Raw genomic sequence first — 27,156 nt, 5'->3', positions numbered from 1 at the left:
GGAGTGATTCTGACTAAATGGATTTCACTGTGCAATTATGCTGAAGTTTTAACTCTCGATTTTGCTCACTGAGCTGCTTAGCGGCGAAACATGATGCTGGACAATGGATTAAAAAAACTAATTTAGGGAACCAAGCAAAAGCATTTTTAATGAGCTACTAATAGAATCCAGTAAACACAGCAGCTGTGTCAGAAAGGTCATAAAAATTGTCTTAAAGTGTTTGTAAACCTCTAAAATGAAACATGAACAAAGCATATCCTTCTATATTGAGTTATTTTCTTCAATCCAAAGCACCTAGTACTGTCTCCTCTCTTATTCCTCTGCTTTCTGCATGAGTCTCCTCTGACTGCGTATGACGACACCAGACAGTCCTGGGAAACAGCCAACCCCTCCAGCACACAGCAGGTGATTGATAGCCTCAGCTTTATTTTGACATGTGTTGTATGCCAGTGACCGCTAGAGGCATGCAGACCTCACAATCAGTGAGTGTTAACACATAGAGAATTGTTTCTTAAAAAAAAAAAAATTAAGAGAAAAGATTTTATTTATCTCCAACAGGTGATATAATGTCATGTATAATTATGGATCCACTTATGTGATTGTACCAGGGGAAGTACTGTTTATGTAATTCCCCTGATGGGGGAGCTGCCCATCTCAAGAGCAGGGGGAGGCCCCAGATACAGCGTGGCTTGGTCCCCATGACCGAGGTCGATGTCTGGACAGGGGAATTCCGGGTGACTTCAGTCCATGGCTGATTAAGGCACCTCCTCAGAGTTGGGTGGCCATCAGCTTTTGACCCAGGCGCCCCATATTTTCTCAATTTTTTTTGGACATTTGCGACTCATGGACGCAAGTGTAAGAGGACTGTTAGAATGCATCTGGCGCGCACACGTGCGCCAGATACAGATTCTCACATGCGCATTGCACGGCGTTCACGCACAGGAGCATGCCCCTAGCTACAATTGGCGCCAGACAGCCTATTTAAACTATTTCCTGACTTATGACAAGTGCTGACTGGTCTTCACCTGTGTCCTGATAATCTGAACTCTGTTTAACCCGGCTTGATTCCTGTTGCTGAACCTTGGCTTTCCTTGACCCTGCTTTTGGACTCTGATTACTCAAATTACTGGTCCCCGATCCTGGCTTCCCATCTGACCTTCCTCCTGCCTATGCCTTGTTACCTCGCTGCCCGCCTGTTACCGAACACGGCTATCGCTGTGACCTTGCTCCTGTCTCCTGCTTGGCTCAACACTGTCTCCGAGTGCCTGTGCTGGCTATCCATCCTATCAGCTTTCTTGGGTCCAGCTCCTTACCGAATGCTTTGCCTGAACCTCCAAGCCTGCAACTCTACTTACAAGTTCTGCATGCAACACCTACAGGCACTCGTGTTCCTCCTCACCCTAGCCACCATCTGTTCCACCTTCAGTAGGGCTTGGGTTGGAGATACAAGGGAGGCCGACCTCGTCATTCCAGACTCCTACCAGGTACGTGACAGTAAGTTTATAGAGAGGGAGGGTGGAGTCTATTAATGGCCTCATGTGACACCATGGGGGATTCTGGCTGCTTCCATCTAGTTAGTATAGCTTTCCGGGCATAACAAGAGGTATAAAAGACAGATAGCCTCTCGTGTGTGTTAGGTGTGGCAGTAATCGCAACTACCCAAGAGGACAATGAGAGGGTCGACTCTTATGTACATAAAATTTCAGTTTAAACTTTAAATTCTGTTAAGGGGACAGCTTAGTTATAAACTTTTCTCCCTGAAGGTCTCTAAAGCTCCTCACATTTCAAAAATAAATAAAAAATCTGCCCAAAGACAGGGAAAAATTCAACCTTTGACAATCTCTGGAACACTTGAGGGTTTCTGTTTACCACATGTGATGCCGCGTACACACGATCAGTCCATCCGATGAGAACGGACCGATGGACCGTTTTCGCAGTGACGTAAAACACAACGACGTGCTGAAAAAAACGAAGTTCAATGCTTCCAAGCATGCGTCGACTTGATTCTGAGCATGCGTGGATTTTTAACCGATGGTCGTGCCTTACTAACGATCGTTTTTTTTTCTATCGGTTAGGAATCCATCGGTTACATTTAAAACAAGTTGGCTTTTTTTAACCGATGGTTAAAAAACCGATGGCGCCCACACACGATCGGTTTTGACCGATGAAAATGGTCCATCAGACCATTCTCATCGGTTTAACCGATCGTGTGTACGCGGCATAAGAGTGGCAACTGGCACATGTTGACTTTCCCCTTATTTTCTGTTTTGGCAATACTGGTACCAGGACAGGAAGTGATGGTGAATCTCTCCATTTGGGGGCAGGGAGGGTGAAAAAAAAAAAAAGGCTCTATCTATTAAACACTCTGTCCAAAAAAAAAAAAAAAAAACATTTTGGCTTGAGTTTCACTTTAAAGTTAATCTGTCACAAAGCAAAAATACTTTTGTGAGACGCATCAACCAGAATCTGACAGCTTCCAACTTTTACGCCTCTTCCTTGGTAAGGTCCATTCCGACTATTGAACTGTCAAATGCCACAGCCGCTGCCCAATGAGGTTTAGCCATTTGACACTTAAATGACAGGTGGCGTCGGGTAGCACCAAAAGGGGTGGGGGTTTGGGAGGACCTGGACCGAGGTCAAGGCAGTATGTACAGTCCGGGTCTGAAATCCATAAGACTCCATATGGATACAGGACTTCATTTAATGGATAAAGCAAAACAAATCATTGAGCAATATTGCTAACCTTTTAGGATATAACAAGTTCACTTTGATAGGTCATCTTGCTAAATGATCTAAAGGACAGCGCCAGATGGAATTCATATTCGTTATACACATTACTCCCTGCTTGTTCAGAGTTCATTCAGTGGGAATCATTCAGATAAATGGATGTATCAAAGGACCATTAATCTGCATTTCTGTGGACGTTGATAAATAAAACTCTTTGCTGACCAGCAACAATATGACAGGGTGAGTAAGCAGGAAAGATTAGTCTTCAAAGAACACAAGTTTCAGCTGAGGAAGGTCTAGGACTTGAGTCGTGATCGAAGATGGGTCAATAGAACAACTGTTTTATTACTGGGCCTTAAGTTCTGCTCCACCACAAGATTCCAGAACCTTTCCAGAAAATACGTCAGTCTTAGGCCGCGTACACACGGTCGTTCCAAACTGATGAGAATGGACCGAGGTTCAGTTTCATCGGTCCAAACCGACCATCGGTCTGTTTTCCTTCGGTCCAAAATTTTAAAACATGCTTCAAAACCAAACCGATGGTTAGTACAGAAAAGCATTGGTTCAAAACCCACACATGCTCAGAATTAAGTCGACACATGCTTGGAAGCATTGAACTTCGTTTTATTCAGCAGGTTGTGTGTTTGACGTCACCGCGTTCTGACCCGATCGGTTTTTGGAACGATGGTGTGTACGTACATCAGACCATCAGGCCACTTTAGCGGTGAACCGATGGAAATGGCCATCGGACCATTCTCATCGGTTTGGAACGACCGTGTGTACAAGGCCTTACTTGTGATTGTTCCAGGTTTATTATAATTGTACACCTGTGTGTATACTGAGTTGTATGTTTTTTCTACGGTTGCTGTTATGTCACCATTAACAAGTTAGTTACCAGAATTTAACCCGTTCTACAAATTGACTTCAAGCTGCCATCATTGGCTTCTTCATTATTCCACATCTGCTTTTCTCCACTGCTCAGTCTAAACTAGCACTGATGTCACTACTCTAGTCTAGCACTATTCTCACTAGTTTAGCACTGTTCTAACTATACTAGTCTACCATTCTCCCTCCTCTAGTATAGCACTGAGCCTAGACTAACCCTTAGCCATAACCCTAAGGCCTCTAGTCTACCACTGTGCTCACGCCTCTGGTCTAGCACTGTTCTCATGCCTATAGCCTAGCACTGTTCTTATGCCTTGAGTCTAGCACAGTTCTCACGCCTTTAATCCAGCATCACACAACTCTAGTCTAGCATTATCCTCACAAATCTAATCTAGCATTATCATTATGCCTCATATGTTTTCAAGCCTCTAGTCGAGCACTGTTCTCCCACCTCTAGTCTAGCACTGTTCTCCCACCTCTAGTCTAGCACTGTTCTCCCACCTCTAGTCTAGCACTAGTCTCCCACCTCTAGTCTAGCACTAGTCTCCCACCTCTAGTCTAGCACTAGTCTCCCACCTCTAGTCTAGCACTAGTCTCCCACCTCTAGTCTAGCACTAGTCTCCCACCTCTAGTCTAGCACTAGTCTCCCACCTCTAGACTAGCACTAGTCTGCCACCTCTAGTCTAGCACTAGTCTGCCACCTCTAGTCTAGCACTAGTCTGCCACCTCTAGTCTAGCACTAGTCTGCCACCTCTAGTCTAGCACTAGTCTGCCACCTCTAGTCTAGCACTATTCTCCCACCTCTAGTCTAGCACTATTCTCCCACCTCTAGTCTAGCACTATTCTCTCACCTCTAGTCTAGCACTATTCTCTCACCTCTAGTCTAGCACTATTCTCCCACATCTAGTCTAGCACTGTTTTAACTCATCTACCATTCTCCTTCCTCTAGTCCGGCACAGTTCTCACGCCTTTAATCCAGAATTGTCCTCACAACTCTAGTCTAGCATTATCCTTATGCCTCTAGTCAAGCACTTTCTTCATCACACCTCCAGTCAAGTACTGTCCTCATGACTCCAGTCTAGCATTGTCCTTATGCCTCTAGCCTCACACTGTTCTAATGCTTCCACTCTACCTTTCTTCCTCCTCTTGTCTAGCACTGTTCTCATGCTTCTGAGTGAGTGACTACATTGTATAGCGCAACAAATGCAAACTTAATCGCCTCAAGGCGCTTAGCATCCAGTGTCGTACAGGTCCTTCAGAAGAGGTGGGTCTTTCGTTTTTTCCTAAAAGCCAGATGGTTTTCTTCCAAGTGGATGGTAGTGGGTAGAGAATTCCAGAGCCGTGGTCCTTGAACTGCAAATCTAAGTTTTCCCTTAGATTTGTAGCGGGATTTGGAGAAGGTTTTGGTTGGTTGACCGGAGCACGTGCTTGGTGACGCAGGGTTTTATTTTCTCGCTTAAGTATTGAGGAGCGTTACCCTGTGTACATTTGTGTGTGAGGCAGAGTGTCTTGAATGTCACCCCGGGCCTGTACAGGCAGCCAGTGGAGGGACCTCAAAACCAGGGAGATTGGTTCCCACGGCTTTTTACCTGTTACCAGTCTGGCTGCCATGTTCTGGACGACTTGTAGAAGTGAAATCTGGTATTTTGGTAGTCCTAAGTGGAGGGAGTTTGCGTAGTCGAGTCGTGAGTTGATGATAGTTCCAACTACTACTGCTGTGTTCTCTTCCGGGATGAAGGGGATGAGTCTCTAGCCTAGCATTGTTCTTATGCCTCATGCCTCTAGTCCAGCAATTTTCACACCCCTCTAGTCTAGCACCATTCTAACTCTTTTAGTCCTCCATTAACCCCCCTCTAGTCTAGAACTGTTTTCAAGCCTCTAGTCTACCACCATTCTCACTTTACTTCCTCTAGTCTAGCATTGCCCTCACACCTCAAGCCTAGCACTGTTCTCACTCTTCTATTGTGGCACTTTTCTCACTTTTGTACTCATTATTCTAGTTTAGCACTGTCCTCACACCTCTAGTACTAGTACAAGTCTAGTACTGTTCTCATTCCGTCTATCACTGTTATTACTATCCCAGTCTAGCACGCTTCCTACTCCTCTAGTCTAGCACTATTCTAGCTTCTTTTTATCCAGTCCTTTTCTCACTCATAATCTTATACTAGTTTTCATCTTGTTCTGGGTCCTTTAAATCCTTCAGCAGATTTTTGCCTTGTGACAACCTCTCTGTGGTCTCCTTAATTACACTTTTCTTATCGAATTACGGGAAACAAGCTGACGCACGGTGTTTGGAAGCATAACACATCTCAGCGACGCACGCGCTTGGAGAGAATTTTCAGCTTTCATTTTCCCGATGTCACTCTCTTTTAGTTTGCAGTGAAAATAATGAGAGCGATAATGAGCTTTTGATGCTGTTGAGGGCCTCCCCGCAGTGTGTCCCTGCCACAGACATCCATTACTGCCGCTAACTCAAGCTTAGCGCTTACAGCGGAGGCAACCGCACGCCGGGAACCTTACAAAACAGAGGAATTAACTTTTCGCAGTCAGCTTAGCCTCCAGGTACTGATTTTGGATAGGAAATATATAAAAAAAAACTATATTTTTTATGCTTTTACTATTTTTTTTTTAAACATTTTACCAAAAATCTTTTAAGGCTCTGTAATTTAAAGGACGTATTAAGCTAAATTTATATAATTCAGCTTAACTTGTACACATGCCCAGGAGGAGACCAGTGGCGTCAACTAAAAGGCCAGTAATATCCAAATATTTGAAGCATGAAAAATTCAATATGTACAAAATGTTGTTTACGGAATCCACTTGTCTGATTTAATAAAACTGTACTTACTGGTAAACTCATCCTATCTATTTATGTATGTATGGGATATCTGCTTAGTTCCTGCCCTTGGCACTACCATTTTGTTCACAAACACAAACTTACTTAAGGGCTGCTGTAAAACAATTTAAATACAAGGCCACCCTGCAGTTTACCTAACTGGATAATAAACGATCGGTCATTCCAGTAGAAAAACAAGCATCTGGCATGAAATGAACTATGAGCATCCTGCTAACCCAAAATGCCCCTTTAATTAAAATTCATATCACACGTTAATGAGCTGGACATGTCAGCATTATTATTTTGTACTTTAACCACTTCAGCCCCAGAAGGTTTCACCCCCTTAACCACTTGCCTACAGGGCACTTTCACCCCCTTCATGCCCAGACCAATTTTCAGCTTTTAGCGCTGTCACACTTTGAATGACAATTGCGCGGTCATGCAACACTGTACCTGAATGAAATTTTAATAATTTTTTCCCCACAAATAGAGCTTTCTTTTGGTGGTATTTGATCTCCTCTGCGGTTTTTATTTCTTGTGTTATAAACAAAAGAAGAGGGACAAGTTTGAAATAAAACACAATATTTTTTATTTTTAGCTATAATAAATATCCATATTTTTTTTTTAAACACATTTTTTCCTAAGTTTAGGCCGATACGTATTCTTCTACATATTTTTGGTAAAAAAAAAAAAAATCGCAATAAGCGTATATTGATTGGTTTGCGCAAAAGTTATAGCGTCTACAAAATAGGGGATAGATTGATAGCATTTTTATTATTATTATTTTTTTACTAGTAATGGCGGCAATCGGCGATTTCTATCGTGACTGCGATATTGCGGCGGACACATCTGACACTTTTGACACATTTTTGGGACCATTCACATTTATACAGCGATCCCTGCTATAAAAATGCATTGATTACTGTATAAATGTGACTGGCAGGGAAGGGGTTAATACTAGGGGGCAAGGAAGGGGTTAATGTATTCCCTAATTAGTGATTCTTACTGTGGGGGGAGGGGATTGACTGGGGGAGGTGACCGATGGTTGTCCAAGGGACACACCATTGGTACCCTCTCCCTGACAGGACGTGGATCTGTGTGTTTACACACACAGATCCACTTTCCTGCTCAGTTCCTGAGCAATCGTGGGTGCCTGGCGGCCATCGCGGCCACCGGGCACGCGCATCGGGTTCTTTGGTGATGCGGCGCGCACGCGCCCCCTAGTGGATTTTAAAGGCGCAACGTCATATGACGTCCACCCAGGATAACAGAGTCTTCCTCCCTCCATCTTTTAACGGCGGGCGGATGACTAGTGGTTAATGACCAGGCCATTTTTTGCTATACAGCACTGCGTTACTGACAATTGCGTGGATGTGCGACGCTATGGCCAAAAAAAATTGATGTCCCTTTTTCCCCACAAATAGAGCTTTCTTTTGGTGTTATTTGATCACCTTTAAAATAATCACATTTGTTTGCTAAAAAAAATTAAATAATCAAAAACAGAATTACCGAGTTGGAAAAAGTATCACCCCCTCGTTTCAGTATTTTGCTGAACCACATTTTGCTTTAATTCAAGCCTCTAGTCTGTTAGGATATGTCTCCACTGACTTTGCACATCTAGACTTTGCAATATTTGCCCACTCTTCTTTGCAGAACTGCTCAAGTTCAGTTAAAGGGGTTGTAAAGGATAGTTTTTTATTTTCTAAATAGGTTTCTTTAAGCTAGTGCATTGTTGGTTGACTTACCTTTTTGTTGGGTCACTTACCTTTTCCTTCGATTTCCCTTCGAAATGTTATTTTTCTTTGTCTGAATTTCTCACTTCCTGTTTCTCCTCAGTAAGCTTGCCCCCATCATCCGAGCCGTTCTGGCTGGGGGTTAGTCAGCCAGAACAGCTTACTGAGGTAGAACAGGAAGTGAGAAACTCAAACAAAGAAAACAAAGAAAAAAAAACATTTAGAAGGGAAATAAAAGGAAAAGATAAAAGAACCAACAATGCACTAGCTTAAAGGAACCCATTTAGAAAAAAAAAAAAAATCTTTACAACCCCTTTAAGTTTGATGGTGACCGTTTGTGGACTTCTCAAGTCATTCCACAGATTTTCAATGGGGTTTAAGTCTGGGCTCTGACTAGACCATGCAAGGACATTCACCTTTTTCTCCTTCAAGCACTGTGTGGTCATTATTTCTGTGTGATTTGGGTCATTGTCATGTTAGAAGGTAAACCTTCTTCCCATTGACAACTTTCTGGCAGAGGGCAGCAGATTTTCCTCAAAAATGTTACAGTGTTTTGCCCCATCAATTTTTTCTTCTATCCTGACAAGTGCTCCAGTCCCTGCTGCAGAGAAACACCTCCATACCAGGATATTACCACCTCCATGCTTTACTGTAGGGATGGTGATAGTTGTATGGTGAGTTGTATTGGTGTTGAGGCCAAATAATACAATTTTAGTTTCATCTGACCAGAACACTGTTTTCCATGTGACCTCAGAATCTTCAAGGTGCATTCTGGCAAAGCTCAGTCATGACTGCATGTGGCCTTTCCTGAGGAGTGACTTTTGTTTTGCAAACCTCCCATATAAGCCACATTTGTGGAGAATTTGTGATATTGTTGTCAAATGCACACAATGACCATTATTTGTCATATATTCCTGCAGCTGTTCAGAGTTGCTGTAGGCCTCTTGGTAGCCTCTCTGGCCAGTTTCCTCCTGGCTCTTTCATCCAGTTTGGAGCGACGTCCTGATCCAGGGAGGGTCTGTGTTGTTCCACGTCTTCATAAAAGACTTCAATGTGCTTTTAGGCATCGACAAAGCCTTTGATTTTTTTTTATCCATCTCCTGACTTGTGACTGTCCACAACTTTATCCCTGAGATATTTTGACAGTGCCTTGCCACCCATGGTTGATTGTTTGCTCCAGTTGCACTACCAGGGATTGGAATGCTACAGGAAATCTCTTTTGCCCATGCTGAGCTAATCAAAATGGCCACAGATGATCACAGTTGAAAGTCAAATGTCTTTGTGTGCCATTGAGAAGGTGATTAGCTGCACCTGATTGAGTTTTTAGGAGCGGGTGATCCTTTTTCCAACCAAGCGATTTGGTTTTTGAGTTTTTTTTTTTTTTTTCAAATTTTCTGGACATACTATGGAGACTGTCAATCTGTGCTTGGGGGGTGCTGCGTGTGCGCCCTCTGGCTATGGGGCTTTATGACCACCTCAGCTCCCGGGACGAACCACTTTTCTGGCCTTGGTCCCACACACACCACACACCGTCGCTATTTATGGCATATATTCAACAGCATTCACCCCTGATATAGACCCATTAGTGAGTTGCAGAGCTATGGTAGCCTTATGAATGGACTGCTCAAAGATACCAAATGGTAAAACGGAGTTCCACTCACAAGTGGAACTTCCGTTTATCTGTCCCTACCCCCTTTCGGTGCCACCTTTGGCAGCTTTCAGGGAGAAGGGAGGGGAACAGGGACCTGTTTTTGACAGGTCCTCCTTCCCTACTTCTGTAGTTGGCTCGGCGTCACCGTCCCTCGAAAGTTTGGCCCCCCTCCTCCGCCGCCGGGCCAATTAGAAAGTGTAGCGTGTCACTGCCGGTTTCCCTTACCAGGAACGGCAGTGGCAGCACCTGACAAATAATCCGAAAATCAGCTGGGGTGCCGATATCGAGAGATCCCTGCACAGGTGAGTGTCCTAATATTAAACGTCAGCTGCTGACTTCTAATTTTTCATGGGGGGTGGGACAGGAACACCTCTTTAACCACCTACAGACCACCCGCCATCATTTTATGGCAGCACTTTGAAGTGGAATACCGTTGTTATGGTAGCAGCTAGCTGCCATAACCCCGGTATACACTTCTTCAGTGGGCAGTCCGCTTTCAGATAAAAGTGGCCTCAGCGGCGGATTCGCCACAAGATCACTTTTATCGGTGGTGGGAGAGGGCCCCTCCCCTCTGGTGCCCTCCGTCGCTTACCGGAGGAGGAAATCGCGTCCTTTCCCCTGCTTGGCATGGAGCTGAGTTAAGGGAAGATGGACCCCGCTCGGCTCCATACAATTGCAAGTCTTTTTGACCCCAGATCATATATTTAAGAGGTCCTGTCAGGCTTTGTTTTCTATTACAAGGGATTCCTTGTAATAGGAATAAAAGTGACACAATTATTTTTTTTTTTTTAAAGAACAGTGTAAAAATTTAAATTAAAAAGTAAAATAAAAATAAAAAATAGCCCGCAGAGCTCTCGTGCAGAAGCGAAGGCATACGTGAGTAGTGCCCGCACATGAAAACGGTGTTCAAACCACACATGTGAGGTATTGCCGCGATCATTAGAGCGAGAGCAATAATTTTAGCCCTAGACCTTTGTCGCCATTCCACCAGCGGGCACAATTTCGAAGCGTGACATGTTGGGTATCAGTTTACTCGGCGTAACATCATCTTTCACAATATAAAATAAATTAGGCTGACTTTACTGTTGTCTTATTTTTTCATTAAAAAAACTGTTAGGTGGATTCAGGTAGGCGGGCGCATAGTTGCGGCTGCGTAGCGTATGGCATTTACACTACGCCGCCGTAAGTTAGCGAGGCAAGTACATTGTTTCACAAAGTACTTGCCTGCTAAGTTACGGCGGCGTAGCTTAAATCGGGCGGGCGTAAGCGCACATAATTCAAATTTGGCTGAGGGGGCGTGTTTTATGCTAATGGGGGGTGACCTTACGTGATTGACGTATTTTACGAACGGCGCATGCGCCGTCCGCCTATATATCCCAGTGTGCATTGCGGCAAAGTACGCTGCACGGTCCTATTGGTTTCGACGTGGACGTAAATGACGTAAATCCCTATTCACGGACGACTTACGCAAACGACGTAAAATTGTCAAATTTCGACGCGGGAATGACGGCCATACTTAACATTACTATTCCAGCTATTTGATGGAATAACTTTAGGCCTGATAATGCGTTACGTAAACGGCGTATATGTACTGCGTCGGCTGGGCGTAGTTCGTGAATAGGCGTATCTAGTGATTTACATATTCTACGCTGACCTATCGGTCAGCCTAAAAATTACACTTTAGGATACTGATACGCCAGCCTAAGTCTTTCTGAATCTAGCTATGTATTTTTTTCCCCCCAAAAAATGCACTTGTAAGACCGCTGTGCAAATACGGTGTGACAGATTTTATTCTCTAGGGTGTTAGAAAAAAAATTATAATGTTTGGGGGTTCTAAGTAATTTTCTAGCAAAAAAAAAAAACGGATTTTAACTTAACAAGTTTGAAAAACAGGCCTAGTCTTAAAGTGGTTAAACTCATATACAATACTGCAATGAACTGGTGTGAGCTGGCTCTAAGAAACACATTTATTTCCTCATTTATTGTAATTCATATTTTTGGGTCTTGTTAAAACACGTTTAGTCTCAACATTTCATAAGACTGCGTATATTAAAAATGAAATAAAGAGAGAAAGAACACTGCACTTCACTTCTACACACGCCCTGAGGACATGAATGTAGGGAGTTAAATAACACAGTCTGGGTTCCTAGGCAAATGTAGGTTCGCAAGCCAACTCTGCAAGCGTGAGAAACATGGAAATTGACAAGCTGCGTCAAGGCGACCAGGCAAAACTATTTTAATGTAAAACTAACAATTTTATTCACGGCACATTACCACCTCAGCAGATAGCTATATCTTAAATAGTACCATTTTCGGAATGCCACTCGGCCTGAGAAAAGAGAACATTAAAAGATGTTCTTCATCGATAAGCAACTACTGAAATTTCTCATAAAGCTCTGGGGAGAACACCATGGAAGTTAATTGACATAACATCTGGGACTTGGACGATTTCAGAGGCTTTTGAAGTTAACTGTGCTGGGGACACGCTTTTTCCTGTCTATACAGCCATTCTCTATATAAGGCCTGAAGAGTCAAGAGGCGGCCAAAGTTAAAGTGTATCTAAACCTAAAAATATAATATATGGCAGCTTACCAGTCCTTAGGTGTGGTGGCTGCATTCGCTTTCTGTTCTCAGGCTTTTTTTTTTTTACTTTAGGGGGCTCATATACACTTGCTTCAACTTTAACGCACCTTAAAGCGGGAGTTCACCCGAATTTTTTTTTTTAACATTAGATTGATGCTCATTTTGTCAAGGGGAATCGGGTAGTTTTTTTAAAATCAAAGCAGTACTTACCGTTTTAGAGAGAGATCTTCTCCGCCGCTTCCGGGTATGGGCTGCGGGACTGGGCATTCCTATTTGATTGACAGGCTTCTGACGGTCGCATACATCGCGTAACAAGTAGCCGAAAGAAGCCGAACGTCGGTGCGGCTCTATACGGCGCCTGCGCACCGACGTTCGGCTACTTTCGGAAAATCATGACGCGATGTATGCGACCGTTGGAAGCCTGTCAATCAAATAGGAACGCCCAGTCCCGCAGCCCATACCCGGAAGCGGCGGAGAAGATCGCTCTCTAAAACGGTAAGTACTGCTTCGATCTTAAAAAAACTACCCGATTCCCCTTGACAAAATGAGCATCAATCTAATGTTAAAAATTAACTTTTCGGGTGAACCTCCACTTTAAAGTGGCTACCAAATATGAGGTTTCACTACAAGCGTTGGAGTGAGAGCAATAATTCTAGGGCCATCATTCACAGTTAATTCTAAACCGATAACCTGTAAAGGCTTTCAAAGAATCGCCTATAGAAATTTTGGGATATTATAGTTTTGTGCCATTTCAAGGGGGCACAACATTTGAAGGCTCGACATGCTGATCATTCACTTTTACTTGATGCAACTTTATCTTTTATATTTTTCTAAAATAAGCGTATTATAAAAACTGATGCAAAAATAAGAATGCAGCATAAAAAACTGCAACTGCCCCTGGTACTCCAGCTGAGGGGGGCAGCAAACAAACCACTCGACCACCCACAGCCCCCCCCCACGGGTGGTACACACGTGGTCAGGCTCCCCTCGTCCGTGGGTGCCGATGCAGAGCACTGAGACACAGAAGATGGCAGCGAAGTGCACCCGACCACCCTCTAGGGCCTCCAGTGGTTGGTACTCAAGCGGTCAGGCTGTGTCGGTGCCGATGCAGAGAACTGCCACAGAGAGATCTCTCCAGATCCGGATCTCTCAGGTCTCCACATACATACTCCCTATTGCCAGGGCCAATACCGCCGCCTCTCCTCTCGGCAAATCTGACCAGCTTCCTGATTGGCCAGGAAAAAAAGCAGAAAGACAACAGGGAATAATAATTCGCTATTGTCACACAACTGGGTGGGCTCAGGGTGCAGTGCTCTGTGCCCCAAGCCCACCCTTTTTTAAAACTAGAGCCTCAGGCTTTAATCATGTGCTTTAAAAAAAGGGGGGGCGGCGCCCCTGTGCCCCTAATGGAGCGCCCACCACTAACTACCCCCATTTTAATCTCTCTCTGCCTTCTGCTTTCAGGAAATATATAATTGTTTGAGGATTTAACGTAATTTTCTAGCAAAAAATGCTGATTTTAACGTACCGGAATATGAAAAATTGCCCTGGTAGGCAAATACTTAAATGGTATCTATTGCTTTGCCCTGCGTGGACAAACTGCTGGTTCACTTTAAATTTGCTATTGCTTATTGTTACCTATTTAGTGTACTATATTACACAGCCGAGTACTGTCCATGATCCATTTTTTTTATTTTCAAGAACGGTTAAAATAAATACAGCAACAATCGCCTTAAGCATGCATTATTCTAATATCACGTTAGAAAAGACTTAACAATAAAGCCACAATGTGAGTATTACCTTTAGCCACGGGTTCAACAGTATTGATGTCACTGCTATTGCCTCTTCCTGCAGAAGTCACGGCTACCACCCACACACTGTACTGTCTGTTCCGACTCAAGTTTGGTATTCGGTAGAAAAAGGTGTCCGGTGCAGCTTCAAATTCACTGATCACCTGAAAGATGGGAGATAAGTGTTCACCATTTGTTAGAAGCACATTCACCTCAAACAGTAGCAAGGCTGCTAAAAAACACAATTTGGTTAGAGACATTGCTGACATTGTTGGGTTCATTTTTTTTTAAAGAGCCAGTACAAGTAGAGTTTATGCTTGCAGAAATGTTAAGATAAATGTGAATATTATGTAGATAAAAATATGTGGAATTCTGTTAATGATAGAAAGACTCCCCCCTTTAGGATACGGGCTTCCCATGTAGCTTCGGAGATTGAAAAGACTACCCTTTAGGATATGAGGTTCCCATTTAGTGCCAGAGATGGAATAGACTCTGCCCTTTAGGATATGGGTTCTCATATAGTGTCAAGGAGATGGAATATACTCCAACATTCTCCAACAGTAGGTGGAATTGGAAACACCCCATTTTCAGCTTCCTAGCAATACACAACTCTGTTAAAAGCACCTATAGCACCCTTTCTAAACAAGGGTTTCCAACAATGGTTGCTAGGGGTTCCTTGAGCGAAGAACAATTTCTATGACTCAGATAAGTCCCTACTGACACCAATAATTATTACAGCTAGATGAGGATTCTTAACATTGACCACAAATGTAAGGAGTATCCCTACCCCTGACCACCAATGTAAGGAGAATCTTACCACTGACCATCACACTATGAGCTGTAAAATAGGAATTATTCATAGGGCTTCGTTGGGACCAGAAAGAGTTCCTCTGTGTTAAAAAGGTTGAGAAAGGCTAATCTATAATATGTTGATCTAGGTTCTGTATAACCCAATAAACATGTAATAAGATTGTATTACAAAGAAGAAGAAAACACTGTATTCATAATAGAGTGGATTAGACCGATCCAGCACCTAAATAGTTTGGGGCATCTCCAGATGAGGTGTAGCACCTTTTTCCCAGGTCCCTTTCACGTTTGGCACAGTTGGGGTCACTGTGTAAGCTACTCTATGTAAATATACACTTTAATTTTATTTAAAATTACCTTTCCACTTCAAACAACCTGTTGGTATTTTCAACCGATGACTAAAAAGATATCCAAAATGTTGCTGAATGCCAGGAATTCAGAAATTTTGCAAAAAGTGCAAGCACATTATGTGTTAAGTCCATTTAGGTTCATGTCACTGTCACCTCTAGGACTTCTCTATTACTTGACATTACATTACTGTGACAGGTTTATTGCACTCTCGGAGGGCACACATAGCAACTATGCCCATCCCTCCCCTTTGATGCCTATTCACAGAAGCCTTTGTATTTTGTGAATGTGTTCACATAATAAAAAGGCTTCTATGAATGGGCAGAGGGATGGGAGGGGTGGGCATAGCAGTTTCAGTGACTCTGCTTGTAAAGGAATTGAGACCACAGTGAGCAGCTAGGAGCTCTGGAAGTTATCTTCCTGGAGCCCAAAAAAACTGTTAGATGTGAATAATAAAGATAAGTCTTTGAGGCAGCCACCTCATTAGACCTAACTCACAGTAGACCTGAACTTTTTACAAAGTAGCCGATGTCCTGGAATTCAGCTTTAGGACTCCTCAATCCAACTTTTCATCTTACCGCATTGAGATTATTCGGGTAATAATAAGGACCCTCCTGTTCAGAAACCAGTTTGGAAAAGACTAATTATTAGAAAACAGATGTTAGGGATCTGCAAAAATGTTTTGCTAAAACCCTTGCAATCCCATGTGCCAAACCTGAAGTTCTTTAGAACTTGTTGGGTGGCCCTTGACTCAATGCAGTCATTTGTGGGAGGCTGCAATAGCTGTGATCTCGAAGACCCCATGCACACGTGTAATGCCGTGTACACACGATCGGTTTTCCCGTCGGAAAAACCTTGGATGTTTTTTCCGACGGAATTCCGCTCAAGCTTGTCTTACATACACACGGTCACACCAAATTCCGCCCGTCAAGAATGCAGTGACGTACAACACGTATGACGAGCCGAGATCAATGAAGTTCAATAGGCAGTTCAGCTCTTCTGCTTGATTCTGAGCATGCGTTTTTTTTTTGCGTGTCGGAATTCCATACAGACGAACGTTTTTTCCACTAGGATTTTCTTCCATTGGGAAAAACAAAGAACCTGCTCTCAAATTTTTGTTGGTGGAAATTCCAACAGAAAAAGTCAGATGGAGCATACACACGGTCGGAATTTCCGTCCAAAAGCTCACATCTGACTTTTTCCGATGGGAAAACCGATCGTGTGTACGCGGCATTAGAGTTTCTGCAGATTTTTGTCTTCAGATTTACCAAATCCATATAATATGAGGTCAAACCTTAAGAGTTTCAATTTGTATGCAGCCAGGCAGGCCCTTGTACTACATGGTTTTGGTAAATCCGTAGACAAAAATCTGCAGAAAAACTAATGGTCTGTATGGGGCTTAAGGTTGGCCATACATGGATTCCCCCCATCCACACAACTGAGGTGGATAGAGGAATCCTTCCCTCTGTGCTTATGTATTCTGACAGCGGGACTCCTTCTCTGCTTGCCTGCAGCCACCGGTCAACAAAGATTTTCCAACCTTCCTGTGTCAGGTCACCTGTGGCTAGGTGACAAGTGCACCCCGTTGGGGTCAGGGATGCACCACAGGGTAGTGAAACCTATGACCGACTGCTGCGATAAGAGAGGAAGTGTAAACCCAAGATCGCCCAGGGCGCGGAGTCTAAGACCCAGCTTTGTGTTCACCAGAGCCTCTAGTGGTGAGGATGGCCTTCGCCGCAGCTGGATCCAGGTCGAGACCCCTGGGACCCCCTAGGTCACGCTCCGCAGGGAGAGAGGGGTAGCAGCAAGCAGACAAGCGGTAGTAATGGGTAAGCCGAAGACGGGGCAACAGGCAGACAGAGGTAACCGAGGGACAGGCAAAAGGTCAGGATCACAGGCAAACTGGAGAAGTCAGGGAAGAGCCAAAAATGGTACACAGGAAGCACACTGCAGACAGGAACTAAAGCAGACAACACTGTTGAGCAGGCCTGTAGTGCAACAGTTAATATAGACTTCCTGGGATGGCCTGGGTGGGGCCATACAGGAAGGAGAGGACATAAGAAGGTAACCAGAACAGTCAGGCCTCTTAATAGACAGATGGAAACAGGTAAGCTGCCAGACTATTGCATATCCATGACATCCTGTTTGGCAGAAGTCGATTATTAGACACTTCTTTCTAGCGGGAATGCTTATAGATAGATTGCAATTCAGCTGGTCCCTGCTGAACTGCCTACATTTCCATCCATCTATAACCAGCTTAATAGTCTCTTGTAACATGTCCCAAGGCCATTTCCAAGCCCTGAAGCATTTCCGTAGTCTACAACCACTCCTGTAGCATATCTGCAGTCTCTGGCCATCTACTGTAATATACTGTATCGGCAGACTCCTGTAGAATCACATATAATGGGCATTACTTTGCACCCCATTGATGACCTCAGGGGCCACAGTTGAAACCCCCTATACCTCGTAAGTTAACAATTGATATACATAGTTCTCCTGGCTGGAATGTTTTTTCTTTAATTAGACAAGATCTGTCCGTTAAGGACACTTTCTTCAAGCTAGCAGTCATGAGCAGAAACCTTCTAGAAGAGTAATGCTCAGGAATAAGTAAATGCTTTTCATCAGCCAGCAGTAAACTCTTGAACCAATAAGCTCTGTATGTAACCTCGGTTTTTGTAAAATTGCTTTATTAGAATTTCCCTGATTGCCTTGAGCGAAGTGAAGATTATGGCTCAAAACAACAAGCTGAGCTGGCTGCCTCATTAAAACGCCAGAGACTTTCTTTTAGCGTGTGATCACGTTCTGGGGTTATCCTAGGGAAAAGGTCATGAAGAACATGTAATTATGGCTTCTAGCATCTGCAAAATTACATCAGGTTGATATGAAATCACCATATAATCCCACAACTCTGCATAAGGGTTAACATTAATGTAATGTAAGCGATGTCCCAAGACTGCACAAAGAATTCTTATTACTGTAGTTAAAGTATAAAATCAAGATAAACACGTTTTTTTTAAAGAGTGGCGAAGGGTTAGAACCTCTGTCATTCTGTTAATGATTTCTGTGTAACTAAAGACCCACCTCTTCTGAAGGATCAGGACTACACTGGATGCAAAAAGCGCCTTGAGGCGATTTAGTTCGCATTTATAGCACTATACAAGTTACTCACTCACTCACTCTGTGTCTCCTTTGGATGCTGTCCCAGTTGCTCAACAATAGGGAATATGGCTTACTTCCGGGAAGACAAGGCCAGGAGATGCAGAATAGGCCCACTGCTAGCACATAAGCAAAGCATCACAGCTTATTGGCTCTTTGTGCTGCTTCTCCCTCTCCCGGTTTGAGCTCTGCTCTACAGTGACTGCAAGAGGCTGATACCAGGTCAAATGAGGCACTTTACCACTATATGTAATAATGTATTAGTGAATACAGCCCTGCTTGATTTAAAGTGCTACTAAACCCACAACAGTAAAATCAGTCTGTATATGCAGTAAAGCATGCTTGTTATACTCACCGTGGAACCTACAGGGTTAATACTCCACATTGTGTAAAAAGACTGCTTGATCCTGTCTTCTCTGATCCTCCCCTTCGTCCACTGTCTACAATGCATCTCCTGATACGACAGAACCTTTGGAGACACTTTGCACATGCTCAGTTTGGTGTGTATTGCTAGAGAGTTTTTTTTTCTTGGGAGGGTGCATGTGATCAGCACATGGCCAACCAGCACTGTCCAGACAGGGAGTCAGGGGTCCTGCAGCCTCATAGGACAGTCAAAGGCGAATTAAAACTCCTCCTACAATCAGTTAATCAGTGCTCAGCCGTACACTGATACAGTCACAAGACTGCTACAGTATATATTGCTGGTGAGAAAATGTATTTAGCAGTTTAAATGTACTAAAATAATTGCATTGTCATGTTCTGTGTACTGTGGGAGACCAGATATAGTGGATGCAGGCTCTTGGGTTTAGTAACACTAAGTCTTTTAATCTGCCTTTGTTCAGTTTTTTTTTATACATTGATTTTATCTACAGACAATCCATATATGGAAATAACTGTAAAAGATACATACTAGGACATAAATCTGTATATTATTATGAGCAACAACACTCTAAAAAACAAGTACAGCCTACCTAAACAAAGCCACACAGTTTGGGGTTTGTCAGACCTCACTATCTAAATACCGGCCCAGCTCCTCCATTCAACTCCCTACAGCCTACATAGCCTATTATGTAGCTTCCAGCTTTATAGCGCAGCCATTCTCAACCAGTGTTCTTCCAAAGGTTGCTAGGGGTTCCTTGAGCTGTTGCTGATTGACCCCACAATTTGATGGTGCCTGCTTTGTTCCGTGGCCAATGCCACTGTAAAGGTTTTATTCTGCCTACTGACAACCAATGTAGAAGGCATTTTGCCATTGCCCCCAGATGAATTTATTTCAGCAAGGGTTCCCCAAGACCTACATTTTTTAGGATTTTCTCTGGGGTAAAAAGGTTGAAAACGGATGATAGAGTGTCAACTGAGTGGCAGCTCTGAGTCTGCTGGGGCTTCTAACATCCAAGAATGTGGATGCCCAGCAACAGTCTCAGGACCTTTAGAAGTCTACACAAGTGAGAGTTTTATTGCTAAATAATAGGCATAAAATACGTTAAATGCACATATGATATGGCAAGATTGTTGTTGAAATTGTTGTCTGGTGACAAGGTCTCCAACTGCTTTGGTAATGCTGAAATGTATTTGGTCTTGCCAGTAACACTTATTTAAAACAGAGCTCCACCCAAAAATGGAGCTTCCGCTTTTCGGAACCCTCCCCCCTTTCCGGTGTCACATTTGGCACCTTTCAGGGGCGAGGGGATGCAGATACCTGTCTAAGACAGGTATTTGCACCCACTTCCGGGAATACGGTACTGCGGCAGCCACGCCCCTACCCGCAGCCCCCGCTGTCTTCTGGAAAATACACTGTTCCCAGGAGAGAGCGGGGACCAGTGACGGCGCGGTACGCTACTCGCGCATGCGCAGTAGAGAACCGGGCAGTGAAGCCGCAAGGCTTCACTTCCCGATTCCCTAACCGAGGATGGCGGCGGGTGCAGCTGAGGGACGAGCGATTGCTCGTCCTCGGCTGACGACATCGCGGGCGCGCTGGACAGGTAAGTGTCCATTTTTTTTTAATTCAGCAGTTGCAATATTTGTAGCTGCTGGCTTTTAAAAAAAAGGAATTTTGGTGGAACCTCCACTTTAAATCTGATTAACTATGGCACTCAAAGCAGGCAAATAAATCATGGCATTTCCAATATTAGCCACATAGCAATTTGCATACAGGGTTATCAATGATAAAGGGAGTTACCGCTCCAGGTGGGTGTGCTGGACAATCAATAGCTTCTCAGGAGACCAGGAGTGCCGGCAATGCACAAGGCAAATTGTAGAGGCTGGAAGATTGGACAGCCGCACTTCCAAAAAAAACCTTGGGTTGTCTTCATTTTAAAACATTAGGCAAATGCACTACAAGGTACAGCAAAACAATGGAGATAGCAGCCTACGTGTTTCACACTGGAGTTAGTGCTTAATCACTGCTAATTAAGCACTAACTCCAGTGTGAAACGCGTAGGATGCCATCTCCATTGTTTTGCTGTACCTTGTAGTGCATTTGCCTAATGTTTTAAAATAAAGACAACCCAAGTTTTTTTCTTGGAAGTGCGGCTGTCCATTCTTCCAGCCTCTACAGGGTTATTAATGATGTTGGCTCAAGGTTTTTTTTAGCAGCGAGATTGTATTAGAAACAAGTAACAATACATTTTTATAAAAAGTTTGTATTTAGTGTATCACAATATCAAGAAAATATATAGGCATGGATACATAGGAGTCGTAAAAAGCAATTCTGGCTATGACATAAAAAACAAAACTCATCAGCAATAGGAAAAATACACAAACTCAAATTGTAAAATCAATGAACTTGTGTAAAATTTCACATAATATCCCTACGAGTTTTGACCTGTTTGGTCAACGGTCTTCTTCAGGGTATTCTATGCAAAAAAGAAAAAGATGTGTGGATTATACTGTCTATAAATACATCGTTATTTTGTTTTACATAATCATTCTATTCTATTTGTAAAAAAGCTGGATGTGGTTACCAATTCCCAACGAGAGAGTTGCATTCGAGGATTGGTAAACACATCCACTCGTAAAATTTGAAGTTCATAGATTTTACAATTTGAGTGTATTTTTCCTATTGCTGATGAGTTTAGTTTTTTTATGTCCAGAATTGCTTTTTAAGACTCCTATGTATCTGTGCCTATATATTTTCTTGATATTGTGATACACTAAATAAATACAAAATTTTATAGAAATTAATTGTTGCTCATTTCTAATACAATCTTGCTGCTAAAAAAAACCCTTGAGGGATCTTCCATTCAATTCTACAAATCGTGGTGTGCAGCACTAACAACTCGTATTTATGTGTTATCTATTCTAAATTAATGATGTTGGCCACCCAGTGCCACACGTATTGTGACTGTCCTGTTAGATAAGAAAGCGGGAGTTGTTTTAAGGCCTCCAAATAAGGCCAGTATGACTACCATTCTGTTGTTTTGTCAATTAAATAAAGACATTAATCCATTTAGTTCTTTGAAAAATGAGATGTCAACCATGGAGTCCTGTGTGTGTGTGTGTGTGTGTGTGTGTTGGGGGGGGGGGGCATTTTTTAATAAACAATTTTTATTAGATCCATTTAGATTCCTTGACATTCCAGGCATCTAGTCTGAACTTCACTTAATAAAACTGAGGAGGAGTTTAATAAATATATATTTCGGGATATTCTTTTAGCATTTACACGTTGGAGATTTTGTCTTACTCCGGAGGCATGAGGAGATGGAGAATGCAGACAGAAAACTATGGATGTCTGCCAATTTATGCATAAACCAGAGTAGAAACTAAAAGAATCAATTATCTGAGAGACCCTTGAGAGAGCTGGACCTGAATTTTTTAGATAGAGCAATAACTTGACAGAGATTCGGCGGTTACAACAAATGGACCAACGAGCAGCCCCTGAACAGCTGGGCCTGACTGAATTTTGATTACTGGAGCCTTAATTATTATTGCAAAGAGGTATGGCGATAAGGGGCACCCTTGAGAGATGCTTCCTTTTAAACTGGTACTGCAGACAAACCGCTAAATACACAGGTGAAATGTATATGTGTTTCTTTTATTACCAGTCAAAGGTTTTGGAATTTTGGCCAACTGTTCTCATTATACAGACCTCTGCTAGTCAGTACATTCACTCTACTTCTTTGCTTTGTAGATCAGCTCCCTACTCACAGGACAGAGGCAATAACTCTCATTCAATGTCCAACAAGAAGGCTGTAGGTGTATAGATGACCAATGAAACAGAATTGTTTAACCAGTTAGATTAGTCTTGTGGCAACTTCACCTCGTTACATGACCATTGCGGGATGTTTACCCAAATGTTTGTTTTTATTGTTCACGTGATGACTGCCCCTATTTTTGAAGTGTATAAAACTTAAAAAATGTATTTATGTTCAATAAAGTCATTCTTTGGCTTTTACTTCAACATCTTATCTGTGTACGATGGTTGGGGTAAAGGGCTGGTGCAAGCCATCAGTCTGCTGAAAGGGTTTTGAGTGCAGGAGGCACCGTTTGGCAGAAGCACCCAAGCGGGGTGCCGGGCAGACTGTCACAGAATCAGCCTAGGTTCACACTGCTGCGAATTCAAAATCGCGGTAAAAAGCGCGAATTTACCGCGATTTCGCGGCTGCGATTTTGCCGCGATTTCGGACGCAATTTAATGTAAATCGCGGCCCGAAATCGCAAAAAGTAGTACAGGAACTACTTTTTGAAATCGCAGATGCGGCGTCGCACTGATTAGGACAGTGCCATTGCCGACAATTGCCGCCGATTTGAGATGCGATTTGACATGTCAAATCGCATCTCAAATCGTTCCAAATCGTACCCAGTGTGAACCAGGGCTAAAGGATAAAGACATTTTCCAAAAACGGAGGGAGTCAAACGAGACCATACTAGTAAAAAATGAATACCCAAGGAAATTAAATGCATTAGTGGCCTCATGAGAGAGGATAAATAACTTTCCTTTATTGGCATTATCTACACTATATGGAAAGACAAGTGGACACCTTGCCAAAATATTAAGGTCAGGTGTTTCCAGGTAGGGTACTGTTAATATTACATGGGTAGATTCACATAGGTTGGCCTAAAATTAGGACGGCCTAGCCTAGTCTTTTTAGGCTACACCGCCGAAAATTATTTAGGCTATTAGTGATTCTCAAACCACTTACCTTCAAATTTTCGGCGGCGTAGCCTAAAACGAGCGGGCGTAAGCGCGCCTAATTCAAATGACTGGGAGGGGGCGTGTAGTATGGAAATGAGGCTTGACCTCACGTTTTTTGACGTTTTTTACACTGCGCATGCGCCGGGCGACTACATTACCCAGTGCGCATTGCGGCTAAGTAGGCCGTACGGGCCTATTGATTTCGACGCGTACGTAAACTACGTAAATCCCAATTCGCGGACGACTTGCGGAAACGACATAAAAAATTCGAACCTCGCGGCGGGAACGGCGGCCATACTTAACATTGTTATTCCACCTCATAGGTGGAATAACTTTAGGCGGCCTATCGCGTATGGAAACGACGAAATGCGACGGTGTAGGCCCGGCGTATGCTCGTGAATCGTCGTATACCCCAATTTCCATAATCTAGGCCGGCCGCAATGTAAGCGCCACCTAGCGGTAAGCCAATACATTGCAATCTAAGATAGGACGGCGCAAGCCGTCCTATCTTAGATATGTTTAAGTGTATCTCTGTTAGAGAATACACTTAAACATAGGTCAGCTTAGATTCAGAGTTAGGTCGGCTTATCTGTAGATAAGCCGGCCTAACTCTTTGTGAATCTACCTAACAATATACAAATATATTTTAGACACCTGTGTTTAGGCAACCTTCTGAAAACCATTTGGTTGGTGAAGGCCCTTTTCTGTTCCAGCTTGACTATACACAGAATCAGCTCCAAGTTTGGTGTGAAGAAACTCAAGTGGCCATCACAGAGCTCTGACCTCAACCACACTGAACACCTTTGGGTTAAATGGAACGTAGATTGTGAGACAGGTATCTTGTCTAACATCAGTACCTCACCTCACAAAGGCTCTTTTGACTTAAGCAGGTTAAAAAATCCCCAAATCTTCTGGAATGCCTTCTCAATGGAGTGGAGACTGATGCAGCCATAAATGTAGGACAACTCTACATCAATGCATGTGTTTTTTTAAATACAAGCCTGTATACAGTACTGTAGGTGTGATGGTCAGGTGTTTATAAACTCGGTACATAGTTCGTTTCAAATGGAATAGTGTAGTTATTTGCAATAAGCTGGATAAGGATTGGGCTTGTTTTATGCTTTTCACTGCCTCTCATTATTTGTCAAACTGTCACAAAGAACCCCTACTGCAACTCATTGAAGATTATTCTGTTTTTTTTTTTAGTCTACAAATCAAACAAACAGTTGCCATTTGTTAACTTCCTCACCACACATCCGACTGGTCACACATTCCCAAAGACAAATTCCAAAATCTTGTGGGAAAACGTCCCCAGACTAGGTGGGGGATGTTTTAAGCCTCGTACACACGACCGAGGAACTCGGCGGGCGAAACACATCGTTTTCCTCGTCGAGTTCCTTGTTAGGCTGTCGAGGAACTCGACAAGGCAAGTTTCTCCATTCCCATCTAAGAAATAGAGAACGTGCTCTCTCTTTGGCTCGTCGAGTTTCTCTACAGTTTTCCTCGACGAAAATGTACACACAACCGGTTTCCTCGGCAAAAAATATCTCCCAGCAAGTTTCTTGCTGGTTTTTGCCAAGAAACTCGGTCGTGTGTACGAGGCCCTAGCCACAAAAGAGGGCCAGGTTAATTTCAATGTCCATTTTTTTTAAATAGGATTTCAAACAGCCCATATAGATGTGGTGGTCAGGTATCCACAAAAATGTGGCCATATAGGGGGAGATTAACTAAAGCTGGAGCATACAAAATCTGGTGCAGCTTCCAGATTTCATTGAACAAGCTGAAGTTAGAGGCTGATTGGCTACCACCAGATTCTGAGTGCTCCAGTTTTAGTAAACCTACCTCAGTGTATCTGTGTTTGAATGAGGGTCTTTTGGAAAGTAAGTACAGTAGAGCAGATTGGGTGGATGAAGGGTATTAATAACAGACTGCAGTCATCAAGAAGATGATGTTGTACAGGGTTGAGAGTACAGAACATGTTTGACCGGCTGTTATTTTACATGAATTAGCTGTGAAGAATTATGTTTAACATTACTTTTTATTTACTGCAATAGAGGGACCATAATAGCGCCTAAGGACCTCCATTTCTGTTTTAAGTGCTTCAACAACTTGATAAACATAACAGTGTTCTTCACTGATTGAAATCACTTTGACTGATAAAAAAAAGAGATCAAAAGTCACCAAAGCAATTCAGATGTTCCATCTGGTGACTTGATGCCCAAACAAAAACTTTTGTGAAGAGACGGGCATTTTTCTGACTACTACATTTAAAGCAATTCTGTCTTAATAAAGAATAATTTCAGTTTGGCATTTTTATATTGTAAAAAATTGTTTTCATGTTTTAGGCTTAGCCAGGCAAATTTGTTGAAGGCTGTTGGCTGCATTTATTGATCAGGCGGCAAGAGAAAGTTTGGTCATCATTTATTATACTTTTTCTTCCTCTCTGAGGTCCCTTGAAGATACTTATAAAGTTGTTTATGGACTGCAGCATGGAAATGGAACCTCTGGTGTACTAAAAGTGAACCTGTAGCATCCTGGTTCCTTCCATAAAATTCAATTAACAGTTGGCTTTTGTCTAGCTCAGTGGTGTAGACAGAGACACATAGGAGCTTTATGTTACTTTTTCTTACTCTCTGAGGTCCCTCAAAGATCCTGGTAAAGTTTTGTATGGGCTGTGTCATGGAAATTGGACCTCTGGTGTTCTAAAAGTGAACCTGTAGCACCCACAGCTCAAATTTCAGCTAATTCAGCAAAAGGTTGGCGAAAATTTGAGCCCTGTATGGAACCCTTTACCCCAATATATACAGACTAAACAGCACTGCTACATTCAAATGTTGACTTTTTGACAAAAAAGCTGCCTAGCTGCCATTCCCTGGTATCTTTATTTACAGAAGGTGGTCGGCATTCATATAAAAGTGGTCCCACTTTTTTGATCACTTTTACAGGCAGCAGGAGAGGTGCCCTCTTTTGTTGCTTCCCGGTCATTTTCAAGCTTACCGGAGCCGTCGGTAAGCCGAAGCTGATCTAATACATTGCATGCCTGGGCAGGAAGCTGAATAAGTACAAAAGAGCCCCCACTCAGCTCTATGCCCTTGGAGGACCTGAGCGACGTCTGACGTCATTTTCAACTCTCGGGCTCAAAGAGTTTTTCAAAATTACATTTTTTTTCTTTTGCGTTTAAATGTAAATGAGAGATTTGGGGACTTTTGATGCCAGATCTCTCAAAAAAGAGGACCTGTCATGTTTATTTGTATTACAACTGATGCTTATATTCCTTGTAATAGGAATAAAAATTATCAAAAAAATAAATGAAAAGGTACAGCATAAAAATAAAAAGTAAAATGAATAAGAAAATAAAAATTATTTAAAGCGCCCTATCCTTCCGAGCTCGCACGCATATGTAAACAGTTTTCAAACCACACATGAAGTATCATCGCCATTATTATGCCGCGTACACACAACCGTTTTTCATGACGGGAAAAATGCAATTTAAAAAGAAACGATTG

At 42.8% G+C, this 27,156-nt stretch overlaps 1 protein-coding gene across 3 annotated transcripts in view; it reads right to left on the bottom strand.

The window, feature by feature from the left end:
• DSCAM (DS cell adhesion molecule) overlaps nt 1-27,156 on the bottom strand; it is a 712,133-nt gene that overhangs the window by 226,636 nt on the left and 458,341 nt on the right. For all 3 annotated transcript variants that reach the window (XM_040338983.1, XM_040338982.1, XM_040338984.1), the window contains exon 21: nt 14,216-14,369. In XM_040338983.1, the coding sequence (XP_040194917.1) occupies nt 14,216-14,369 (154 nt within the window). The remainder of the gene's footprint in view (nt 1-14,215; nt 14,370-27,156) is intronic.

Source organism: Rana temporaria, chromosome 2, assembly GCF_905171775.1.
Source record: "Rana temporaria chromosome 2, aRanTem1.1, whole genome shotgun sequence".
NCBI classification, from domain to species: Eukaryota; Metazoa; Chordata; class Amphibia; order Anura; family Ranidae; genus Rana; species Rana temporaria.
The sequence above is the reverse complement of the archived record's forward strand: the minus strand, read 5'-3'. Positions and strand labels throughout refer to the sequence as shown.